Raw genomic sequence first — 17,443 nt, 5'->3', positions numbered from 1 at the left:
GGTGAAGGAGGACATGAGGTTTGAGAGAAGAGGAAGCAGAGGACAGGCTGTGACGCCCCCTGAAGGGAGACGCTGAAAGAAGAAGAAGAAGAAGATCACAATATTGTGATGCATATTGTTTCAAACCAATGCTCTAATCACAAGCTGAACTTCATTACTTTTTCAGCTACTTCGTCAACACTATTCTGCTCAATATCCAGATGAAGCAGCGAAGAATCGATACCCAATCTCAATGCTTAAGATATCAGTGTCCGCCTCATCGGTGGATGTCAACCTGACACCGGACAAGACACAAGTCCTCCTCCTCAACAAGGTGGATTCTCGACTCATAATTACTGATTGGTGGGGTTTTGAGCCAACTTTTTTTTAATCTGTGTTGCCCATAGGAATCAGTGCTGACTGCAGTAGAGGCGCTGCTGGTATCGTTATATGGTTTTCGGCCGGACAGTATCCCTCAAATTGGGAATCAACCTGATGATGCATCTCCCCTGCCAACTGGAACTTCACAGGCCTTCAGTGAGACCAGGGAAGAAGCCAGTCCTCAAATAAGTGCACTTAATAGAGAGGAAGACTCACCGAATGATGAGCTGTCTGCAGCAAAGAACAATGTTTCACTGGACCGTCAAACCTCAAACGGCAGCTCTTCTTCATCTGTGGCTGAGGACTGGATTGTCAACCGAAACCTAGTTGGACTTGAGAGTACTTTGTCACTCTGTGATGATGCTCAAAACCCAACTACCAAAGAACAGGAAGACAGCAGTCGGTTAGTCGGTGATCGGAAGGAAGAACAGTTTTCAGCTGAGGCCTGGAGTAAGGGCACTAGTTTAAGTGACCCTGTGTCAGGAAAGCCACTGCAACCTGTTCAGATCTTTAAACCATCAATTTCTGAGGAGAACGGCCCACGTGGGTCTGCTGTGAAAAACGTCATAACGGAGAAGAGAGCGGCCCTGACTGCCTACGACTTGATCAGTAGCCGTGTTGTTAGAGCACCACTATCTCCGGCGGCCCTTTTCGAAAAAGAGGCCAGAGCAAAGGTTCTGAGTGAAAACCCCACAGCAAGCCGTGAGGACATCAACTCGACCATCCAAGAGAGGTGGGAAAACCTGAGGGAGGAAGAGCGTAAGAAGTGAGTCACTGTTACTCAATCAGTTTGCTTTGGAAGGCATTTTCAAATTCAGACTTCAGAAAATACTTAATTCACTTCAGACTTCAGAATTCACTAGCCTTTTGAGTGTTGATGTTGCTCACAGACAAACATACAAACCAACACGAGTAGCACTAGAAACAGCATTGTCAGAAGAATGAAAACATGTCAGCTCATTCAGCATAAAATCATGGAATTATTATTCCAATATACGTAGTTTCAATAGAGATTGCATGATATAATATAATTTTTTTAATGTGTTCTAATTATCATGATCATATGAGTTTTTGCCTTCATAATATGTTTAATTTCCAGCTTCTCACAAGTGTTTTTGTCCCTCTAAAATCTTGCACACACTTACCTCATAAGTGGCATTCAGCATGACACATAGTTGGCCCATCAAGAGTAGATTTGGCACCAAACACATGATGAAGGTAATGAGTGTTCGTGTTTGACTTTTGATCCCCGTGGAGTCTGCAGATTTACTGATGAAGGTGGGTCAGTCAGTCATGGTGTTCGGACAAAGCAGTTCATGAAATGAATGCAAATCTAGAAAGCTTGAATTTATGCCTGTCTGTGTAATGATGATTTTCTCTGCACTCCCTCTTGGATGGCTTTATTCATTAGAATAGATCTTGACTGAAACATCTGTTATAACCTGGGGGAAATATTCCAAGTGTTGGAATTCTAAATTAATATATCTGTCTTTGGAAAATTCTTGGAAAGACCTAGAAATGGCCACTGGTCCCTGAAAATAAATTCCCTCCAAGGTCAGCCTGCAACATGGACTGTGTCTGAACTCGTGGCCCCTTGTGTGATTGAGTTTGACACCTCTGACCTAGAGCATCACTGAATCTAACCAAGTGCACAGTGACCCACTAATGTTCAAACTCGGCTGTCAGCCATTCATCATCCAAAGTTTGGAAAAATGTGATTCAGCACTACTTTGTCCCTTATATAAGTTACGTAACAGTTTGTGGAAAGACATCTGTTCACTATCCTGCCCTGCCTGTCTCCTGAATGAAATAGGACGTGGCAAGCTCTGAGGCTTGCTCGCCTCCTTCTTTAAGTGGCGTCCCACTTCTAGGAATTGAACACGTTCAACTAACAGGTTGTTTGAATAATGGGGTGAGATCCTGAGCTGTGGACACTCAGCACATGAAGATGTATGGAAACATGAGGCGGCAGATTTTGCTGAGTAAGGCACTGTACATATGTCAAGGCTCAATATCACATTCGTGACCTCTCCGTTGGGAAGAAGGTGCTATCTAAATTCTCATCTAAGAATGCAGAGCATGATCTTCTACATGAACAGATGGCAGCTTAACAGTTCTGGTTACCACAGTTGAAGACTGTGGTAACCAGAACTCTGAAGACTGTTTGGTTTAAAATACGGGGACAGTTAAATTCCATGACTACTGTACAGAATTTAGTTCAACCTCATTGGGTCTAGATCTTTAGTATTAATCACGATCGTAAATCAGTTTCAGGCTAAGTTCCCTGTCGGTCTAGTGTAACACAGTGCTTTTCCAACAGTCCTGGTTGTTCCACTCCACTAAAAAAATCTTTCAACAATTGGATATTTGGCTAAAACTCAGTGTTCAATTCAATCCATCAAGGGACATGAAATGGAAACTCCCCTCAAATTAGTTATTAAACACTCCAAATCAAGTTGACCTGGTTGACCTTTGCCAAACCCCTCTTTTGGTAAAACAAACAAATTAGCCTTTTATTTTCCTGTCTGATTGGGACTCTGATCATTCTACAGGTTCGAGGAAAAGGCTCAAAAGCAGCTGAAGCATCATGAGCATGTGTCCAAGATGGCTGAAGGACATAAGGAGAAGGTTCCTGGAACCCCTAAAAGCATCAAACGGAAGGCCCCTCTGTCCAACCAGCAGCTTCTGGACGAGCTCTTCTCCGCTCAACCACAGAAGAAGATGAAGAACGCTACCCAAAAACGCACGCAGCCCCTTTCCTGCAGCGTGGCCGGCCTTCGACTGCGGCTACAACGTCTCTCCTCTCAGAGCCAAGCACCACCACAGGGCCCCCTGCTTGTAAATCGCCTGGCCTCTCAGAGCTCCTGGGTCATTTTATACGGTCAAAAGCTCATGTTGTTAAATCCATTTCGGGTGGAGGAAACCTTGCTGTTTAAGAGACTTCTCGAGAATAATGTACTTCCAGCCGTGAGTCTGCAGAACCCCATAGAGCTCACAGATGGGTAACGTATCCCTCATTCCACTCTTGAAGAAAGCTGGCTCGTCTTTTTCCTTTGTTGAGATGCATGTCATTGCAGTTTTACTTAATAAAGAACAGATTATTTTGACGAAAGCTAAATGAAAAACATTGCTTAAGTACGTTGTCTTTTATTGATACTAGCTTGCTTCAGGTCTTTTTTAACACTTACTTTGGCAAGGTAGCTTAAATGAGGAGCTGTCTTGCCATGATTCATACATACATATATATATATCTATATATATATAGATATACATACAAAACCATTAAAAAAAAGCAGCATGCTCTCTGTTACTCAGTTGCTTGCTTGAGATGAGAATTTTATTTTTGTTACATCTCTCTTTTATAGAAATCTTGGAGCTGAGAATTTCATGGCTTTGTGTAACATGGAGCAGCAAACCCTTGAGTTGAGCAGAGCGTCCACCATCTCTGACCCCAGACTTGTGGCTAATGGATTTCAAGTCACCATCTCTCCTGGTATGAAATTTAATCTAATAAGAATTTCTATGCTGCAAGATTCAAACATGACAATTAAAGCAGTACCTCAGTGTGTGTATAATATTCCTATGACCAATACTTATCTTTTAGTAATCCATGGATGTTTTCAATTATCTCCTATGAAATCCAACCTTTGTCGAGGTACTTAAGGGTGTGTGAAGTATAGGTTATATTATTATTATTGTGAGCAATGTTGTCATTGTGATTATTAACCACGACTGGTAATTTTGTGGAAAGTATAAGTGATTTCATTACTAATAACAGGGAAAATGTGTTGGTGTGAAATGAAACTTTAATAAGACTAGTGTATGCAATTACAGAGTGCAAATCCAAAACAATTACAAAGTATGGAAATAATATTGTTGTAATCTCCCTCTCCCATTTCGCTCGACATTTTGTGCTCACATCACGATTTAGCTTGCAAATTTGCTTGTAAGAATGGCTGATAACATAGCAACAAAGGTATAGCGAGGACTAAAATGAACTGTCTCTGTCTCATCCGCCTCACATCATATTCAGACTGGGGTCGTGAATGAGTGACAGGTCTCTGTTAGACACCACAGTTTTGTTAAATTCATTGTGAAACATCTGTAGACTTTAGAGTCAAACACCTCTGCTGTGCCAGAGTAAGTTTGAAACTCGCACTCTCCTAATTTTGCCACAAAATGTGAGCATTTGGTTGCTGTCTGAAGCCATGGAAAACGTAAAAATCGCTGAAGGCCAATATAATAGTGTAATAATTGTGATCATGATTTAAATTCCGGTTATCGTCCAGCCCACAGACAAATATATTTAAAATATATTTGAGCCATATCGATATTTAATAAACAAATATATGGATACGTTTATGTGTGGGAGTTGTTCTAAAGCATCTGCAATTTGACTTCCCTCTTTAGTTCCTTGTTATAGACGGTTGCGACTTGCGATTTGAAGGTGTAAGAGGACTGAGTTCATAACAGTAAGCCAGGTTTCATGCACATATTGCAAGGTTTCTATATAATGTGATTTCTTTTTTTCAGAAGCTCTCCTTCTGATAGCATTTTGATCTATATTGTATCATTGCTCCTGTGTTACATGATATGTATTATACCTCCAGATTCCAACTGGAATCATGACTATTGTAGAGCGACATTTTGAAAGTCTCCACAATTGCTGGCAGCTTTTCGTAGTTCCAAGTCTGCCTCATGTCACTTTGCTGTGCTGATAAATTCCTGGAATATCAAGGAAAATCAAAACAGTCTGTAATGACCGGCAGCAGCAATTATACAACAGAACGTAATCACTCCGAAAACAAGTCTTTCATCTGGTTTTGAGTCACGCTGTTTAAAGGTCGCGCAGATCATTCAGTTGTATTTTGACAAATTTTCGAGCTGTTTGCCACCATGAATGTCACAGTTCAGCACTCTCCGAGGAAAACGGATTACAGGCAATTACTGCAGACAGATTCGGGGTTGGGATTAGTCTTGCGTAAAATATGCCCACCGTGCAAAATGATGGAGCTTTGTTGAAGTGAAAGTTAAACATTTTACATTAGCAAACTCATTTTTTTAAAATGGTGATCTTTATTTTCTTTTTAAAGCTACTCTTCTGGCAGAGATAATAATATTTATTTGAAAAATGTCAGAAGAAAGGCTGGACACACAAGCCAATTTAGCTTAACTTTAGTGTAGATGTGGTGTTGTTAGTAGAAGTAGTTGTTCACCTCAGTTGACATTGGCCCTCTGCCCATGATTTTGGTCTCACAGTGGGATCATACCCAAGTGGGCATGCGATAAGAATGGTTGCCCTCTGAGAAATTTGAGGAATTTTCATTTTGCGCTGCCTGTCTCACCATCGATGTTGACAGAAAGGAAGGCGTGCGCTTGAGTCTCTTGAGTAAGGCACACTTAAAAACACTGGGGATTTATTCTGTTCATTATGACACAAATGTGTGTTTTTGTTTGTTTTTCTGCTTCATTTCTAAAGCAAGGCTTTCTGGAATAAAGGGCCTTGTTTGTCTTGCCAATATGAGTTATCTACAGTGTTGGCAAGATGCCGTGCCACCTGAACATATGGTGAAGTCTGGGAAAAAATCATCATATCATAATTTCTGAGTAGTTAAGTAAATAATTTTATTTACTTTAGTAAGTAAATAAGGCTACTCGGTATGCATTAGTGGACTTATATATTTTGCCTGACCAAACACCTTCCCTGTTCTTGGTACTGGACTCTTTCCGGGTAATAACCACCGGGTCCCCCGTCAATCCAGCCTTAGGTTGATTGGATCACTCAAGAAGTGCACTTGTATTTTACCCCTGATGTGGCTTGTGGTTGCTCTGGTTTAATGGTGAGATGTGATAATGAAAGGTTACATTTAGATGGCTTAGATTCATGGACTAATAGATGAATATTTATAAGTGTTGAGACTCATTTCATTGTTAAATGCAATGGGGAATCCCATCAACAGTTTTGTTTTGTGGATCCATTTAAATTACATTTATTTTCATAATAAATATAGAAAACAACATGTAAATCAGTCTGAAATAGCATTAGGGTTGTGGATATGCAGCCCAGCTTTTAATACATGTGATGTCAATTATGGATTTTGATATTTTTTGTATTTATTTAGAAGAAGAATATGATTTGGTCTGAATTGATTTGTTAATTTCTGTCCTGTTAGGTGAAAATATCTGTCTTAAATTCATTCAGCATTCAAATTTGTGCATCAGAAATATAAATTATTCATGATTTGTAGTATTTCCCCCAAAATTAAAACACATCTCTCCTGCAGCCTCCAAGAAAAACTTCCTGTCAGTCATCTGGGGCTTCTATTAGTCATTTCACACTCCATTTGGCCCCCGGCTTGTTTGACTTGGTCACTGACACAGCTGTATTTATCTGTTATTCTTTCCTGGAGATAGTAGTCGATGTCTGGAGTATATTAATCCTTGTTTTCTGTTTGTTTTGGCCAGGCCCTGCGTCGGCTCCCAGAAATCTGGAAGTTACGGCGATGGCGGACTGTGTGCCTTTTCTTGGAGTGGAGGACCTCAGGGAGATCCTGACCGCAGTTGTACGCAGGAAGGCGCAGAGCGTGAAAGAGTGTCGGCCACTAAAAGTGACAAACTACCTGCAAGTATGAGACTAAAATGAACGCTTCTTTTGTTTCAGAATGTTTCAGTCAAAACATTATTCACTTTCTCTGTCTTTTAACTCTTAAATGAAGGACAACATGTTGTTCCCATGTCAGAGTTGAGGTTCTTGTTTTCTTCATGTGATCATATTTCTACATGAATGGTATTCAATGATGACTCCCATCGTCTTCCTTAGTGTCCAACAAGCTTTAACCTTTGGAAACAAAGCGTCTATGAAACACCTCTCTCTTTTTCCGTCTTCCTTTTGACTGTTTTTTTGTTTTGCTGGATTTTGCATATGGATAGGCTCAGAATTATCAATGGCTTTTCAAGATCTCCATAGCTTAAAAAATCATTTGTCTTTTATGCAGGAATAAAACAGATAAATAAATATGTAAAGGTGATAGCATTAATATCTCACCCTCATTTAGGTCATAATTGAGTTTTTTTTACTTTTTTCTTTTGTGGTGTCCAGGGTGAAGCAGTGCGACTTGCCAGGCAGTTGCCCACAAACCTGTCCAGGGAAGATGTGAAAGATATCCTGCATCGAATGGAGCGGCAGCTCGGTGAGAATAACCGGACATGTTTCCACGGACGAACTTTTCTACAGCACCTGTGTGACGTTCCCGACACGGAGTCTGAAATCCTGGCACTGGCGAAACCTTTGCAGGTGTAACACAAACACGCAGATAACTCAGGGCATGTGTTTTGAACTCTGCTGTGTTTTGGTGTACCATGGGACTATAGTGCTGATGTATAATTTCATTTAATGGTTTTCCTCATTAGCGGAGGTGAAGTGACAAACCCCTTTGTCCAATCTCAAATGGTTAAAGCTATTGTCAGTCTCCATAATCCTTAAAATGCAAGTTTAGATTAAATGATTTTGGAGTAGTATGTATTGTGTTGCATCAAATTTGTGTTCAGTTTTGAACACATTCTTTATTTGTCAACTTTGAGACCAACAATGTCGAGAAAGGACACATTGAATTTAGCTGCTACATTTTCAGAAAGCCATAAAACTGCCACTGTGTATTCAATGCTTTTGTCATAGTCAACTGGTGATCATCAAGGTCATGGAAGGTGAAAAGTATCATTCAAAGTTTAATGACCTTTTCAAGTGTTTGTCATCATCACATGGAGTTTGCAAGTATAAAAAATTAAGTCCATTTTTGAAAGAGAGCAAATGGGAAATATTGAAAGTTTTATCCTCCAGTTTTCTTTTGTCGTCCTCTCAATTTGTGATGATATTGCCACACAGTTTCAGCCCAAATGCAAATTTCCAATCGCTGTCTAGAATTTGTTGTCTATTTAGCGTGGTTGAAAAACTTACTGAATACAAGTGAAGTTCATTGTCCAGTACATCATCTCTGAGACTTAATGATCACATGTCCATGTTAAAGGTTTGTCACGATCTTAAAGGGTTCGTTCGAAACTTGTTTGAATGTTGATCGTTTTCTATTATTGACTATTGTGACTCAGAGTTTGGTCCCCTGATTGTGAGTTTGCTGCTCTACAAATATTGCCCTCTATTTCGAGTCATCTGCAACAGTATGAAATAATTATCCACACCATCCCTGTGCATTGATCGCTAAAATCACAACACTTACGCTGGCTGCTATTGAATAAATAGATTGATTTCACACACATAAGTTTGCATTTCTCAAATTAACAACAGCAGACTTGAGCGTATCCGGTGACGCCCGGAAAGTGCTACACATCTCTTCTGCGTCTTTCCAGAGCCATTAGAAAGGTATTAAGGTCGCTACATAATACTTTTCTCCAAGTGTGTGCCAGCTGCTCGCTCGTCAGCACGGAGAGACGGTTGTAGATAATCCCCCGCTGCATTAAATGAGATTCGAGCTGTAATATTAACCGCAAAGTTTAGCAAATCATTGACGCTATGCTAACTTGTATCGGTGCCACTTCCTAATGAATTGTGGTCTTGTGTTCCTGCAGGCGAAGCACAAGGTGGTGGCTGCTTCATGAGTGTTTCAAGTAGTTATTCAACACAATTCGGAATTGCCTTTAGGGTAAAGGCTGTAGGTTTATACTTGACCACTCAAAGTGATTTATTTAAGATGACAACCTTTGTTCTATTGAAGATCTGTACAGCAACGTCTAGCTAGTCGGCTAGATTGTTTTTGTCCACCACAGAATTGCTGAGTATGAGTATGGTCTTCCCTCTTCGGTGAGTCATGTATCCTTCGTGGAAAGAAAAGTCAAATGGTTGGCTCACCTGTGAAATCTAATGACTAGAGTGACTCTGAAAAAAAAGGGCATAGGATGCTCAGACCAGGTTTAACTTCCTCCACAGGACAGTGTATCGCCTCACAAGTAACTTGACAACACTTGAGCATCAGTAAAACATAGGAAAATAAAATCCTCAAGCTATAAAGTGCGTGTCATTCTACAATAGTAGCCAAAATTAAATGGAAAACATTGGTAAATATTAAAATATTAAAAATTGTCAATTTACTCAAAGTCAAGTTTTGTTTTACAAGTTCACAAAGTTTAAAAATGCATGTGTTAGATTTAAAAGATCAGTCAAACACAACCTAAAAATACCTCATAACGTTTGAAACCCCTGCGGAGACTCACACCAAGATCCCTATCTATGGTAACATAAATGTAAAGGCCCATGAGGTTTCCACTCATCGCCTCTTCTCGTGGACACTGAATCTCTCAACGGGGGGGCGAGCAATATGATCGCCCATCTTATGATAATATTATAGTTAGGACAGTCAAAGGTCAGACTGCAGCTCATGTCTTGTTTTACGTGAGAGAACCCACAGATGGCTTCAGCATTGCTCCGATGAAAACGTTCTGCAAAGTGTCTCTGGAAAGGAGGATGAATGTCGATTAGGCCCCCACTAACCCCCTGACTCGCAGCGCCTCACCTTTCAGCTCTGTGCTCATGAGTGGACTCCAGTGTGAAACTTGTCACTGTTGGACACGTGCTGCTCAGTTTCTTGGGATCAGTAATGTATGCAGCAGCAGAATGTGTCGTGTACATGCTGCCCCCGGCCCCCGGTGAGGGGTCATATACGAGTATTTGGTAAGGATTTACTGATGCTTGTCTGTTGACTATTAACCACACGTTTTAAGAGGTCAACAGCCTCCCATTTGTCCAGCTGGCGTTTCATTTATCAAGCTTTTACTATAATACCTGTACCTATATGTCCCCAAAATACAAAAATAAAATAAATAAATTTGGCAGCGCATGCACCCAGCAGACCATCCAGATTTTAATTCGTCATCAACATCGTTAACGACTCTCCACTTACAGCACTAATGCGCGCAGCGTCTGCGACTCAGCTTGCAGTCACCGCCGGAGGCATCTGGACACCACTCTCACAACCCAGAAGAAACCAAACACTTTAACAGAGTGGTCAAATCCAAAATAAAAATGACATGAACTATATTTAACCGCTGTATTTTTGGAACATTTATGAGACATGGCCAGTCACGTAGCAAATACGCACCTGTTTCTGTTTAATAATGCAGTTATGAAACCACTCAAGATGGGAAAAAACATTCTTTAATGTGAGGTGCACCATGGAGATGTTATCGTTGAGGTGTTATGGCAGTCAGTGGTGGTTCAAGATGGTCAAAAGTTGTCACTGATGATCTGATATTTGATTTCTCACAATATATGATCGCAGAAATTGGAGGACATTTTTCTGACTTCGCACTGTAGGAACCGTTTTGGTGCCTAGAACTTCATTTTTTGATTATATCATTCCAGTACGCTCAGGAAACGTCCAATAGTTCTTGAAAGTTTATAAGCCCGACTCCAGCAACCAGAGGCTGACGCCAAAACAAAGCAGTGCTGAGATTATAATCTCAGTTTTAAAGGTATTTTTGATTTAAAAAAAAATCTCTTCAAGCAGATTATTAGTGACTGAGATTCAGTGTGTGTCATATTGAGATGTTAGCCATGTGGTCTGACTTTGATTATAGCAATGATTTGAAGTCCATCGACTTCTGTTCAGTTTTAGTGGTGTTATTTGTGTGCCACCTGCCATCGATGGCCACAGAGCAGCACGTATTTGAAACATGTATTGCTGCTGACCTTTTTGCACTTAATAGAGCCATTTACAGTCCATGTCTTCAATAAATAGAAGCGACTTGTCTTGTATCGCCATCTATGTAGATGGGTAAGTGAATGTTCAGAGGTTTTCAGCGCAACATATATCTGGTTGTTGCTTACCTCTTTTGTCTGTCACTGTTTTTTTGCTGATAAAATCTGTGATCTTTTAGGTTGCTCGCTCACGTGGCTTGACAAACAACGTTATTCCACCATAATTCTTTTACCAAATCCACGCTCACCTACCCATATGTCTTAGCGTGTCCATTATGCAAGTTTAATGCGATACTGTTAATGTTTTATGAATCAGTTGTCCCCATATTCCTCCTCGTCTCAGTGGGGTGCTAATGTCACTGGTTCTCCTCTTTTGTCCTTGTGAATGTGAACTTTGAGGGGCGGATAGTTTCAACTCCTAAATCAGACCAGGGATAAGTCCGTTATACAGCCCTCATGTGGTGAGAACAGAACCACAAAAAAAGTTTTTTTTCATCATTCATAACTAATTATTGGAAGTTTTCTATTAGTAGTCATATTGAAATATTAAATTTGATTCTATAAATAAGCAATACTATTGTAACAGTATTTCTTGTACCCCAAAAGACATTAGAAAACTGCAGTGAGGAAAATACAGTGTAATAAAATGCCTTCACGTCATTGACATTTCACTCATTTCACTCTGTTCCCAACATATTCACACATCAAACAATCTTCCAGCATTTTTTGTTCCTATCGAGAACTTTCATATTACATACTCCTACTGTACTAAATCAGCATTTGTCTGCCAAGGTACAATGCAAGTTGACCCACATTTGGATGTAGGAGCAGCTACTCTAAATTTAGCTCTGTGTTTAACTAGCTATGGCTACATTGATGAAACACATCTATGTGTCAGTCAAACAAGTTCACCTCACCCTCATTCTAGATAGACCAAAGATATAGAATATTTTCTGTGACTCATTGTGGGTCTGAAAATGCAAGAATGGATCATATTTTTTTGTAGCTATTTTCCTCTTTTCAGTTTCAACTCTCTTAAAAATCCAACCAGTAAATGTTTCTTTGAAAATATCCTGAGTTGTAGAAGCTTGTCCGCAATTCTTATCACTGAGCACCTGTCTTCTAGGAAGTGTTACGAATGTAGTCCTAGGATTTATTCACAGTAGACTCAATCCAGGAAGTGCTGCCAGAGTGTCACTCACTGAACGTCTTGTTAAATTAATTGACTCAGGTAATCTGTAATGACATACCTTAACTGTTATTTCGTCTGTCAGTATCTCTACCATCTGTCTGACACATAGCTGTTCCTTCCCTACATCCGTCTGGGTTAAGGACATGCATATCATCTGGAGACAGGAGGTTTCCATAATCGACCTTTCCTTTGTCTCCCCTGAGCAATATCTAATCTACATCACTGTCAACTCTTGGGTCTCCAGAGGCAGGATGTTCTTCAACCCTGGACCTCTGAGGACTTCTGGCCCCCGAGTTTTGCTTGTCACTCTAACCCCGACGTGTAAACAAACACTGACGTTGATAAATCCTGTAAATGTATCTGCAGTGGACACCAAATTTGTCCAGTTTCCGAACTTCCAGTTGCTTTACAAAGCCATTAATCAAAGGAGGACATCCCCGAGGTGACTGTCAGTTTTGTGGTAGGAAGGGTTACTCCTTGTCCTTAAGTGAAAAAGCAAGCCGAGTGTAGACGGAAAGGATAAATCACTTTAGAAGCGACGAAAGGTAGCATTCAGCAGCTGGCCATCTGGCCCTCATCGTGTCCCTGACTGCTTGATTTTATTGCTTTTCATTGCTTTCCGTTTCCCCAACAGGGTTTCACACAAACAGGTCTGTGTGTTGATGCGATCATTGATAGCTGGTTGTTTAATGTTGTACGTCATCGAGTGATGTTTCAGGTGTATACTGACTTTTAAACAGGATTGCAGCATCGTATATATCGTATATTGTATATATATATAAACTCTCTATGTCTGCCACCTTTGCAACTTAGTAAACTTACAATCACTTTCTAGCATAACTAGAAGTATGTCAGTCACTAGAGTTGGATTCAAGTCTTAAGCGATGTGGGCTCTTGAAATGCTACAAATCAAGTCACTCTTCTCGAAATCATGAGGCGGATTTACTTCAGAAATATTTGTGGGTCCATTGTGGAAAGCTTTCCGTGGTATTGTAGCCCATCTGTAGATGTTTGGACTATATAGTATAGATATATAAAGTGCAGCTCAGAAGCAGTGTGCAGCAAACCAAGAGGGGCGAAGTGAAGATCTGGCGACAGAACCATGTCACCAGACTATATTGAAATGGATGGACTGTTTAACAGGTTGCTAAGTGGCTGGTTGGACATTGTCACAGGAGTAGTAACCCTTTTGAGAAACCGTTTTGTATACTTTACAGTGATCTCCCCATGACTTTCTCTCAGCTGGGGAGTGGGGAGGTGTGCGGACGATGTGTCAGAGTTTTGAGGTTTCGGGATTGGGGGTGACAAGGAGGATGACAGAGCACATCGTACTGTACATCCTTAGCTAGCCTCCTTTACAGAACAGTGGGCCCTCTGCTGGGGAGAGCCCTGTTTTATCTTGTCTTTTGAGCAGAAGGAATAAGTTTGCTCCATTATTTGCTCAGAATGATTCAACCAACACCAGTATAAGACATTATGTGCCAATGGCTGTAAGATTTTGTAGCAATGGAGAACCTGAATTGCTTCTCAATAGGTTCAATGAAGTCTTCAACAAAGGCCGAGGTTGGATGAGACAGCGCAAGGATTTCAGAGTTGACTGGAGTTGTAGTTAATCATAAGTGTTCAGTTCTAGTGTGTTGTGATTCTGCTTCTGGTGCAATTTGAAAAATGTACATTTCATTATTTGCCTTATCTAAAAAAACTAAATCATAAACTTCCAGAAATAGTATATGAGTGATGGTTACAAAAAAAAACAATAGACCACATAGATATGTGTCATTTTTAAGTTTTATCACATAAAAAGACAGAAGTCAAATGTCTCAGAATTGTTGCCCTCTATCAATTGTTAATGCACCACAAATTGTTTCTAGGGTCCTGTTTTTTCAGCATTTATGTGTTTGAAGCGACAGATTTTCCCTGTCACGTGTCACAAGAAATGCACAGAAGCTGTTGCCATCCCGCATCGCCTGCTCCCATATTGTAGCATGACAGTCACACAGACTGTGTTTTCATCGCTTCGAACACATAAATGCTGAAAAAACAGCACTCTAGAAACAATTTGTGGTGCACTAACAATGAAGCCATAGGAGTTAGAACATGTTTGTCGGCAAGATTGCGTATATGGTTGAGAATAGACTGTGCTCCACTACTTTGAAAATCCATTCCCTTCAAAATTAAATGTTTTTTTTTTTTTAGATGATGAAATGTGCATGGACATTTGCAAATTCTGTTGCTGTTGTCAGTGAATTTTTTGAAATGGAATAGCAATGGTTAGCACTGCCGCCTCTCAGCAAGAAGGTAGAGGGTTGAAATTGAGCTATGTTTGGGTGGAGTTTGCATGTTCTCCGTGGGCCTGCGTGGGTTTTCTTCAGGTACTCTGGTTTCCTCCCACAGCCCAAAGACATACTCACTAGGTCAATTGGCCACTCTAAAATTGTCCCTAGGTGTGCGTGCCCTGCGATGGACTGGCGACCTGCCTCTCGCCCAATGACCACCTGGGATAGGCTCCAGCACTGCCCGCCACCCCAAACAGGACTAAGTGGTGGTTGACTGAAGTACTCAGTATGAATAATCATTCTTGGAGCAAATCTGCACAGTAATGCAACAATTTGTTTTTCAAACGGCAACAGGACGTTGTTTCTAAGTAACAACCTTGAATGAATAAACTGGACAGATGGACACAGGTGGTTTTCCCTGCTATGGAATATAGATAAAGGCCAGCAGTTTAACCTTGTACAAATCTGTTGGAAGCAAGAGCAAGGTCAGGGAAACCCTCCTTCGGAAGGTGGTGTTGAATTGAACTCAGTGTTGTTCTCCTTGCGTGCTACATCCTGGTTGTGGTACTGTTCTCCGAATTCAATTTTTAGTTCCCGCTGGTCCACTGTATGATCCGGAGTTGGAAAACATTTTAATTGAGCATCGCGAACATCTGTCAAGACCCAGAGGGACTGTGTTCGCCAGCGACATTCCGCCTCTGACAGGTGAGGAAGTGAGACAACAGGGCAGAAGGATGTTTGGGGGTGAAGGAAAAGTCCTGGACAGCTGGAGACCCCGTTATTGGACAGGTTTCCTGCTGGAAGGGATGAAACCTGTAATTCTCTTCAGGTTCTCCGACGTTGTTAAAGGATGCGTCACTAGGATGTTGATAGGAAATACTTAGTCCATAACCAGGAACTAAATCACCTCCTCACTGTGCCCACTCAAAAACAGTTCTCAGTTTAACCTAAATCAATAGATATGAGGAGTGTAATTGATCTTTATACATCTTAAACAAAAATAAGTTGTCAAAACAACAGCTTTGTACAGGAATCTATATGAAGTAGTAGTTGCCTTCTGGATGCGGTTCAAGTCAAACATGTCAGACACACAATAACAATTTGATCAGGTGGTAAATGTTCTGAGTTTGTCCCCTGAGTTCTCAGACGTTTTGCAAGCTTGTCATGAAAATATGTGTCGGATCACCAGAAGCAGAAAAAACAGAGGAACTGTGGATCCTTTTTCTCTGCCTTCTGCTGCGGCGGCCGATCGCCGTGGCAAATTTCCAGCCCTCAGCGGGAAAGGAAGTGGCTCTCGGGGGGCAACGCTCAATTCGCCCTCTACTGGGCGGAAGTCAGGCCTCAATGAGGCCGTCAGTCGAATAGGTCAAGCTGTCAGAGCGCTCCAGAGTTCACATCCCCTCATTAGACTGCAGCACTTCTCACATCCCATCAGTGAGAGGAAAGAAAGTAGAGTCAGGAAGATGGGGACCAAAGTGGAATGAAAAAGGAGGTTACGGCAATGGGATTGGGCAGGTGCCTTTGGTGGCAGTGATAAAATAGAATGGCACTTTGTGTTGTTGCACCACACGTGGTTACAGTAAAATTACGTTTCAGCCATAATGGTGCAGTACTGCTTCTTTACCTTTGCACCTATTGTCATTTCATGAGTTGATGTTCGCAGGTTTTGTGCTAGGTGCTAGGGTAACATCGAATTTGCATCTTCAACAAAGATGTACCGAAACAAAGGTGATCGTGCTGTGAATTTAGCCCTCTTGTTCTCTTTATTCAGTTTTTACAGTTGATCGGCCTAAAAATGCATCTACGCTAATGTATCTTAGTGTAGTAGCACATGGAGTGAGGACTCAGAATCAGAAAAAAATGTGTTTTCGATAGTCTAGTTTTACAGAAGTATTCACAAAATTGTGAATACTTGTGGTTGTATTTGCACTGAACGACAATTCAGATATATATGGCAGCGTTTTTTTCCAATTTCAAAACATTCTAGCCTTGAATATAAAGGTTTAGAGTTTTGGAACTGATGTAAATTCTCTCATCTGATATGTATGTGTTATGGTGGTGACCGTAGTCCAGTAGATACTTTTTACCAATGTTTATCTGATACACTGTAAAGACACTTCCTCATCTCTCAACCAGTGATGATGATGATGATGGCGGCGCCAGCGAACACCACCATTGCTATTCGCACTGTGGTTTTTGCGGCAGCTTCTGCCACAATTTCCGCATTTTCTCCAACATTCCCACTACTTCTGTCAGTGTTTTGACCGCCCATCCACCATGGTACGGACACAGCGAAGCACCACTCTGTGCTGCTTGTGGACTGAACTGGTGCTGCTTTTGTGCATCACTTTCTATTTTACAGTACAGTCATCGTAGTGTGAATAATCCTCTTCAAAATCTGTCTGTCAAACCTTCTCTCCTGGTCTCTGTTAGGCTCCTACTATGAACTGCTTGTGTAAATGCTGCGATGCTGTGGGGTTCTGTCATTTTGAAAATAAGGACTCTAGTTCCATTTCTAAATAAAATTACAAGCTGACTTACAAGCTTAGCACTGCAGTTAGCAAAGTAGCAGTGGAGGGCTGATGACCTTACATCTGTTTTTATACTTTTTAGCTCAATGTATTTGATGTGATAAGTTTTAGCGAGAATTGATAAATACAAATATGAATATTTTATCACTGAAAATAAGGAAACATTTGTTTAGCCAAAGTTTGGACAGGAAGTTTGCTTCCTGTGGTAGCCTGCAGTGTTTTTTTGCGCAGGTACGGTTTAGTCCAAGTGGCATGGACCAACTGATGATGGCTTTCTTCGTGTCCAGGATGACAGCCTCACGTGCCACGTTAATTAATTTATTTATTAATTATTAGAAAACATATTAGACCCTTAGCAGCTTTGCTAATGTGTTGTTTT

At 40.8% G+C, this 17,443-nt stretch overlaps 1 protein-coding gene across 3 annotated transcripts in view; it reads left to right on the top strand.

The window, feature by feature from the left end:
- pms1 (PMS1 homolog 1, mismatch repair system component) overlaps positions 1 to 17,443 on the top strand; it is a 39,424-nt gene that overhangs the window by 8,731 nt on the left and 13,250 nt on the right. For 2 of the 3 annotated variants that reach the window (XM_053876178.1, XM_053876176.1), the window contains 6 exons: positions 167 to 313; positions 387 to 1,126; positions 2,913 to 3,362; positions 3,726 to 3,853; positions 6,826 to 6,986; positions 7,460 to 13,101. In XM_053876178.1, the coding sequence (XP_053732153.1) occupies positions 167 to 313; positions 387 to 1,126; positions 2,913 to 3,362; positions 3,726 to 3,853; positions 6,826 to 6,986; positions 7,460 to 7,660 (1,827 nt within the window). In that variant the 3' untranslated portion in view covers positions 7,661 to 13,101. Of the gene's footprint in view, positions 1 to 166; positions 314 to 386; positions 1,127 to 2,912; positions 3,363 to 3,725; positions 3,854 to 6,825; positions 6,987 to 7,459; positions 13,102 to 17,443 lie in introns of those variants that run through there. The other variant, XM_053876177.1, reaches the window with a different exon arrangement.

The sequence above is a fragment of the Synchiropus splendidus genome, chromosome 10 (assembly GCF_027744825.2).
Source record: "Synchiropus splendidus isolate RoL2022-P1 chromosome 10, RoL_Sspl_1.0, whole genome shotgun sequence".
NCBI classification, from domain to species: Eukaryota; Metazoa; Chordata; class Actinopteri; order Syngnathiformes; family Callionymidae; genus Synchiropus; species Synchiropus splendidus.
The sequence above is the reverse complement of the archived record's forward strand: the minus strand, read 5'-3'. Positions and strand labels throughout refer to the sequence as shown.